The 8382-nt window shown below is 35.9% G+C and overlaps 1 protein-coding gene and 1 long non-coding RNA gene across 2 annotated transcripts; one reads left to right on the top strand and one right to left on the bottom strand.

Annotated features, from left to right (window-relative positions):
- On the bottom strand, positions 986-3001 carry LOC109950174. The gene is made up of 2 exons (XR_002272473.1): positions 1819-3001; positions 986-1310 (listed from the first exon to the last, which is right to left on the bottom strand). It is a non-coding gene; the product is annotated as an uncharacterized LOC109950174 (long non-coding RNA).
- On the top strand, positions 4716-8313 carry LOC18769954 (probable disease resistance protein At5g66900). The gene is made up of 5 exons (XM_007204366.2): positions 4716-5535; positions 5704-6107; positions 6519-6880; positions 7025-7233; positions 7365-8313. The coding sequence occupies exons 1-5, from the start codon at positions 4914-4916 to the stop codon at positions 8204-8206; spliced, it is 2439 nt and encodes an 812-aa protein (XP_007204428.1). The 5' UTR covers positions 4716-4913; the 3' UTR covers positions 8207-8313.

Genomic DNA, 8382 nt, shown 5'->3' with positions numbered 1-8382 from the left:
TTGCCTTCAAAATAAAATGCAGAATAGACCTGATAAGTTATTGTTCAAATACGCTTATTTGAAATCATTTTGCTCTCTGGTTTGGTTTTTCTTTACTTTACTTTGGCTAGAGTCTCTTTTGTGTTGAAATAGGAAATAGCTTCAAACTTTTACCATTCAATCAATTAAGAAGCTGTAACATAGCAGCTCATGGAAAGCTCTCTGCCTCCTTCGTTCTTGTTACAAATACAAATAATGAACTGTGGCATCATTGCAATTTATTTGGCATTTTAATAGTTAAAATGGACCTCATGGGAAATAAAAATGTTGCTGGACCTAAGATAAGCCTTGTATTTTTTTGGACCTATAGGACCGATTTAAGCACTTGTAATACAATTCGGACCTATTTTCTTAATTTTCTTTTTGGGCTATGTTGTTTTCTTCCATTCTTCTTTCAACTTGCTTTAAATTTAGCGAGTTATCCAATTCAATCCAATCCTAGTCCTAAATACCATACGAGACATAAGGGTTGAATAGTTCTTTCACATCAATTTCTCTCCACATTCACACACCATATAGCATATGGTTTGCAGTTGGATCGTCCTCAGCAAAGTGGCACAACAAGCATCTACCAAAAGCTAAGGTTCTAGTTCTGACTTTTCAGACAGAGAACTACGTATTACCAAAGTTGGTGAAGAAATGTCCACGTTGAAGGTTCTAAATAGTCACAAATTATGGTTTCTTACAAGCTGACTTAAGTAAATTCAAGCTAATGAGTTCTTTACCTAATCTAAAGAGAATAATATTAGAGCGGATTTCAGTTCCATCCATAAGAAACAACTCCATGTAATTGAAGAGTCCGCCCAAGGTTTCGTTATTCATGTATTACCAAGTTGCAGGTTCTAAAAAAATTAATCTTTCTTGACATATATAAATGTTTGAGCATTGAGGAATTGCCTCAAGACAATATTGTATCTTGCTCCATAGTTCAAGACATTGTTGAGGGTAAGCAGAAGCAAAGTAGCTAAATTCAATAAGAGATTAAACAAGGATTACAATCAGAGCTATGATTAGAGTTGTTGTACAAACGGCTTTTTCTATCAAACTTCTTAATTAAAAGGATCAACTACATAAAACCCCTTGCACTTTGGGGGTTATTTCACGTTGGCACCCAAGTTTTGAAGACCCTGCAAACTCATACCCAAACTCACAGAAATCCTACATCCAAGCCCCTCCGTTAACAAGACCATTAAGAATTCTGTTAACTGCCGATGTGGTAAAAATTGGTCCCACTTTTTAAGTTGATGTTGCAAAAATGACCTCCGCGTGTACTGAAAATTTAATTAAAAAAATAGTTTATTTTCTAATCAAAATATAAAAAATAATTAAATAATATAAAACTTAAGGGTTAACTACATAAAAGTACCTAACTTTTAGGGGTCGTTTTAAATTAAGACTCAACCTTATAAGAGCATCTGCCACATAGACATTTAATGGCTAGAAATAACATCTCACATCACTCCAACCGATGTGTCAAAACTGATGTGGAATGAAGGCTGAAGGTTGAGATGTTATTTTTGACATCCCAAAGCAAGATGTCAAATGAATATTTTATTATTTTTAAAAGATAGCTAGTTGTTACTTTCATTTATTATTTTTCTTTTTTAATTTTTTTTGATTTTAAATGATTTGACTCTTACAATAATTATTTATTTGACATATCGGGTGGAGTGTAAAACTATGTAAATGTCAAATTGCCACATCAGCCATCAAATTTAAATTTGATGTTTGATATTTGACATCTACTTTGGAGATGCTCTAAATTTTTCATGGGCATACCTGAACTCACGGAAAACTTTATTTATTATAAATACTGAGGCAATTTGCTCTCGCCTAGCTCCAACACACACCTACACATGCCTTTGAAAACATTTATCTCTGTAATAAAGTCAAAGCAATTTCGCATGAAGTTCTTCGTTCGACGTATGATACATGCAAACAAGATAATCCACACACAACAAAGTTTGACTGTTGCATTCATATGAGTTGGTCTTTGAACGTCTAGCTAATAAAGAAAACTATTATTAGATTAAAGAAAACAAAATTAGGAAACTATATTGTGTCCTCCCGACACGTAATTCTTAGCTAAATCACAATAATAAAGTTGGAGCAATTCACATGAATTCTTTGTTCGACATATGATACACGTAAACAAGATAATCCACCCACGACAAAGTTTGAAGGTCGCATTCATATGAGTCAGTCTTTGAACGTCTAGCTAAATATTATTAGATTAAGGGAAACAATAGGACACTATATCGTGTCCTCTCTACACATAATTCTTAGCTCAATCACAATAGTAAAGTTGGAGAGCAATTATACATGAAATTCTTTGTTCGACATATGATTCACGCAAACAAAATAATCCACTAAAAACAAAGTTTGAAGGTTACATTCATATGAGTCAGTCTTTAAACGTCTAGCTAAATATTATTAGATTAAGGGAAACAATAGGACACTATATCGTGTCCTCTCTGCACATAGTTCTTAGCTCAATCATAATAGTAAAGTTGGTGCAATTTCACATGAAATTCTTTAGTTGGATGTATTATACTGGTAAACAAGATATTCCACCCACCATGAAGTCCGAATGTTGCATTCCTATGAATTGGTCTTTGAATGTCTAGCTAAACAAAGATATCATTAAATTAAAGACTACTTATGTAAGAGTGCTCGTTGCGCTAGCTATTTAAGAAATAAAAGAAATTTCCTGAATTATTAGTTCAACCTTTTGCTTTTTCTTTATAATTTCTTCGAAAGACAAAGGTTTGTTGTCACATTTAACAAAAGAAAAGTTGTTGGTTACTTACTTTATCATTTACTCCACCGCATGTACGTTTTTCTTCTTAAGGATTTTATACGTTTTACTGTTTGATGCATGAGTTTTACCAAAACGAGGAATAACTTACCCTTTTTTGGTTTTAAAGAAATAGCATCTTGTTGTAAATGCATGAGTTGGTGGATGACCACCATACCTCTTAATATTCCACCGTTGGATTTTATGTAACCTATGCACTAAGTATTTGTAATTAGTGCTTGTAACCTATAGGTATATTGTAAATGATGGTATTCAATCTCCTATCTTGTAAGCCTATAAATAGGTGGTTCTACCAAAGATTTAGAGAAGAATAAACATGGTGAAACTTTGTCTTTAGCATATCACTTCTCTCTACATTTTCTCCCTCTAGTTTTATAACACATCTTGAATAAATAAAAATAAAGAGCATATGGCTTATTCACTTCACCAACCAAAAGCTCATAGCATCCACATAATTTGATACTATTGAAATAATAAAAAAAGTCTTTTTTGCAACTTTCGTTGACGGCTCCTGGTATTTGCTGGGTTAGTTTTATATCCTGCACAGCAACAGAGAATCCCAAACAACATAACTTCTATAGGTAGCAAGCAAGAACCCTACTTAGAACTTTGTAGCTCTGTGTTCTACTTCCAGCTATTAGTTCAACCTTAATTCAAACGTCTATCATTCTACCCATCAATTTGTTGATATTTTCTCATTCCAAACAAAAACTTCATTATCAAAACAATTCAAAATTAAAAACCCTAAAAAAAACCCAATTATAATCCATCCAAAATTAACCAATAAAAAGCATAACTCTTATCAGATTAAGTTAACTACAAACAAACACATAATCAAAACTTTAAAATCAAACCAAGAAATAGCATACTAAAGAGAGAGATAGAGAAGAAGAGTGGAAAGAAAGGAAGAGAGTTGAACAACTAACCTGAGTGAGTGAGAGCGCAGAGTACAAGAAGAGAAAAGCAAAGCACAATGGAGCGCAGGCCCAGACTCTCTAGTCTCATTTAACTTAAAGAAGTGCTTCACCAAACATGGGTTGTGGGGGTTATTTAAGGTAGTCTAGTCCAATGAGGTTTACCAAACAAGGCCGTAATGCATAAGAAATGTGTTAATCTAATTTTATGTTTTTGTGCCTATTCTAAGAAAACGAAAGGAAACTATATTGTGTCCTCCCTGCACGTAATTATTAGCTCAATTACAACAGCAAAAGTTGGAGCAATTTCACATGAAATTCTTTGGTTGGATATATGATACACGTAAACAAGATAATCCACTTACGAGAAAGTCCAAGTGTTGCATTCATATGAGTCGGTCTTTAAACATTTAGCTAAATAAAAATAACTATTATTAGATTAAAGACTAGTTATGTCCGAGTACTCATTAAACCTAGCTATTAAACCTAGCTATTTAAAAAATAATAGAAATTTCCTGAATTATTAGTTCTTCTTTGATGCTTTTTCTTTATCATTTCTTCGAAAGACAAAAGTATGTTCTCCCCCGCGTGTACGTTTGCTTTATAAGAAGAGTTAAAGTTGGTAACTTTATCCTTTACTCCACCGCGTGACGCAGAGTTACACCTTTTTTGTTTTTAAAGAAATATCATCTTTTTATAAAGATTTCTTGAATAAAAAAAGAAAGCGCAAATTGAATGGTCTTTGCGAGTTTGGAGACGGCCCGTGGTATTTGCTGGGCAAATTGAATTCAATAGCGTCCGTATCGTGATTGGCTGGGTCAAGGGTTGGTCAAATGTTGGTCAAGAGTCGTCCAACTTATTTATACCTAATTAACATTGGCACTGCAACCAAGAATTGCAAACAACATAACTTATTTATTTTCTTCTCCGGAAACAGTTTATCGGATTTCTTTCTTGCGCCATCGGCATCACTAACAACAAGTACGACAAGATTGGGTTCTTGCGCCAATGTTAAGTTATTGATTTCTTTGATCCCAAGTTACGTCAACTTTTGCTTTTTTTCTTCTTCCTCTTATCTTAGGCTTTGGATTGATAACAAATAGAAGTTGTCTGATTTTTGCATTGGATATTGCTTTATTCTTATGGCATTGGCAGTATGCGTGGGTGCTCTAAGAGCAGCATTTCAAATGCTGCTTGATGCGGTTATAGCAGTGAAGGCGGAAACTACCGTGTTTAAGCCTCATCTTGGAAATATCAAATCCACACTAGACTCCTTACAGCCAATGATCGAAGAGATAGAAAAATATAACTCAAAGGAGGGGCTAGAAAATTATACAATGCAAATGGAGGCGGGGGTAAATCTTGTTCGCAAGTGCAGCAAGGTTGGTGTGTGGAGGTGCTGCAGGAAATACAGATACACTAAAAAACTTGATGAATTGGATAGATGCATTCAAAGACTAGTGGATGTGTTGAAAGTGCAGGGCATAAGGGATGTCAGGGAGACCTTGGTTTCGTTAAGGAATATAGAGACGGTGCTGCATCGTATCGAAGGGAACTTTGTGATGCAAAATCAGTCTGAAAAAATCAATGGTTGGCCTGCTGTGCCTGAACCTCCACCGGTTACAGTCGGGTTGGATGTGCCAGTGAAGGAATTGAAGATAAAGCTTCTTCAGGATGATGTGTCCATGCTTGTGCTGACTGCTGCTGGCGGATGTGGGAAAACCACGTTGGCAAAAAAGTTTTGTCAAGATCAGGAAGTAAAAGGTATCTCAACCTACTTTTTTTTTAAACTCCTTTTTTTGTCTAGTAATAGTGATATGGAAGGATGAAAATATCAGCCGTGTAGAGAGCATATTGCTCATATTTACACAATTAGAGACATATTTAAATGAGCTTCTAGTGACACCTTTCTTATATCTTATTTGGATATAGATAAATTCAAGGACAATATCTTCTTTGTCACTCTTTCCAAGAAGCCCAACTTGGACCTTATTGTACATGAACTATATCAACGGAAGGGTTCCCAGGTGCCTGCTTTCCAAAACGAAGTAATTGCGGTTAACTGGTTGCAACTTTTTCTGAAGGAAACAGGACAAAGTCCTTTACTGATTGTCCTGGATGATGTTTGGTCAGGATCAGAGTCCCTTCTTGAGAAGTTTGATCAATTCAAAATGTCAAATTACAAAGTTTTGGTCACGTCAAGATTTGCATTTCCAAGATTTGGCTCTCCATATCATTTGGAATCATTGAATGATGAAGACGCAATGGCTCTTTTTCGTCATTCAGCATCCTTGGATGATAAGACCTCTTATGCTCGGGAAGACCTTACAAGAAAGGTGATTTCTTTATCCGCAAAGCACAACATATATGCTTATAATTATGTGTCACAGACGAAGGTCAAGAGATTATATGTTTGCTTTTCGTATAATTACATATAGGGGTTTTTCTCTCTACAAAACGTCCGTCTTTTAGATACAAAATTCACCTTTTGTTGAAAGGATGGACGTCCGGCTCTGAGAATTCCTATATATATGTGTGTGTATGTGTATTTGTAAAACAACCACATATACATGAGTGAATAGTGAACACTTCCATTTACCATATCAACCTGCAAAAGATTATACGTTCATTTGAAGTAGAAAATTACTTAAACCATTTTGTCATCTTTATGAAACCAATTTAGACACACTTGTTTTGGGCCTGCAACTCAAATAATGATCGACTTCATTTGGGAAAATTGACTGCAGATAGTAGAGCTCTGTAAGGGATTTCCACTTGCCATTGCGGAGGTTGGAAGATCACTTCGCTGCCAGCCTATAGAGATTTGGCAAAAAAAAGTACTGGAATGGTCTAAAGGTTCTTCTATACTTGCATCTAACAGTGATTTGCTTGCTTGCCTCCAAAGCAGCTTAGATGCCTTGGATACAGAAAAATCTATCCTCAAGGAATGTTTCCTTGACCTGTGCTCATTTCCTAGAGACCAAAGGATCTCTGCTGCCAACCTCGTAGATATGTGGGCAGAGTTATATGGCCTAGATGAACCCAGTCTGTCCATCGCGAATCTCTACGAACTAACCACGCAGAGTTTAGCTAATCTTGTAGCCACAAGGTATGTAGGCTTCCTTGTTCCTCTTGTCTGCTACTATCACTCCACTTTTTCCTTTATACTCACGACTCGCTGCTGCTCATAATTTTCTGTTCCAATATTTATATTGAAGAAATCTCTTATGAGCAATTATTATTGAACGTCCAGGAATGAGAGAGAGCCGGATGGCTATTACACTGAATACTTTGTTACCCAACATGATATGCTTAGGGAGTTGGCTATTCATCAAGCGAGTCAAGACCCAATAGAACAGAGAAAAAGACTAATTATAAAGACATGTGGAGACAATCTTCCAATGTGGTTGGCAGAGCAAAAGCATCAGCCCCTCCAGGCTCGAATATTATCAATCTCAACTGGTTGTCCCATCTTTCTCTCTTTAGTAAATACACACACATGTACACAGACGCACACACGTACTACGCACTACAACTTGAATAATACTTTGGCGCATTTCCCACACTCACATCTTATATTATATTGTTTGCAGATGGAGCCTTCTCAAAAAAATGGCCAAACATGCAACTACCAAAAGCAGAGGTTCTAGTTCTAAATTTTGAAACAAACAGCTACGCCTTACCCGAATTTGTGAAGAAAATGGATAATTTAAAGGTTCTAATAGTCACAAATTACGGTTTCTTACCTTCTGAGTTAAATAATTTTCAATTACTTGGTTCCTCATCAAATCTGAAGAGCATTAGATTGGAACGCATTTCAATTCCTTCCATAAGCAAGAACCTCAAACAGTTGAAAAGTGTACAGAAGATATCTTTATTCATGTGTAGCATCGGTCAAGCTTTTGGTAAAGGTTCCATCCAAATTCTAGATGCATTGCCAAATCTAGCTGAAATGCACATAGATTATTGCCATGATCTGGTGGAATTGCCCTCAGAGCTTTGTGATCTTATTCGCCTTAAGAAGCTTAGCATCACCAACTGTCATAACTTATCCGCCTTGCCTGAAAAGATTGGAAAGCTAGTCAGTTTGGAAGTGTTGAGGCTCAGGTCATGTATAGACTTGTTAGAGTTGCCAGGCTCGATTAGGAACCTTAAAAAGTTAAACTTTCTCGACATATCCTATTGCTTGAGCATTAAGGAGTTGCCTGAACACATTGGTGAGATGTGCAGTTTAAAAAAGCTCAACATGAGACAATGCTCAAGATTGCGAGATCTGCCTGCATCAGTTTTGGACCTTGAGCAGTTGAAGAATGTGACATGTGATGAGGAGACAGAACTTTTATGGCAACCCTTCTTACCCCTTCTCAAAAACGTACACATAAAGGCGGTCAAAGAAGATATCAACCTAAATTGGCTCCACAAGCTTCCATCTTGAGATTTTTATTTTTTATTTTGTAAATAGTTGAGCTATTTCTTTAGTGTATGAACTAAACGTTCAATTGTGGGCTTTATTACAAACGTGTCTGCTCTTATGTGGTCGTCAATGGCCCCACTACTTTTGGTGTGGAATTGTTACTAAAGTTTCCTAAAAAGAACACTTACAATTTCCTA

Source organism: Prunus persica, chromosome G7 (genome assembly GCF_000346465.2).
Source record: "Prunus persica cultivar Lovell chromosome G7, Prunus_persica_NCBIv2, whole genome shotgun sequence".
Lineage (NCBI taxonomy): Eukaryota > Viridiplantae > Streptophyta > Magnoliopsida > Rosales > Rosaceae > Prunus > Prunus persica.
This window is presented reverse-complemented; position numbering and strand designations above follow the sequence as displayed.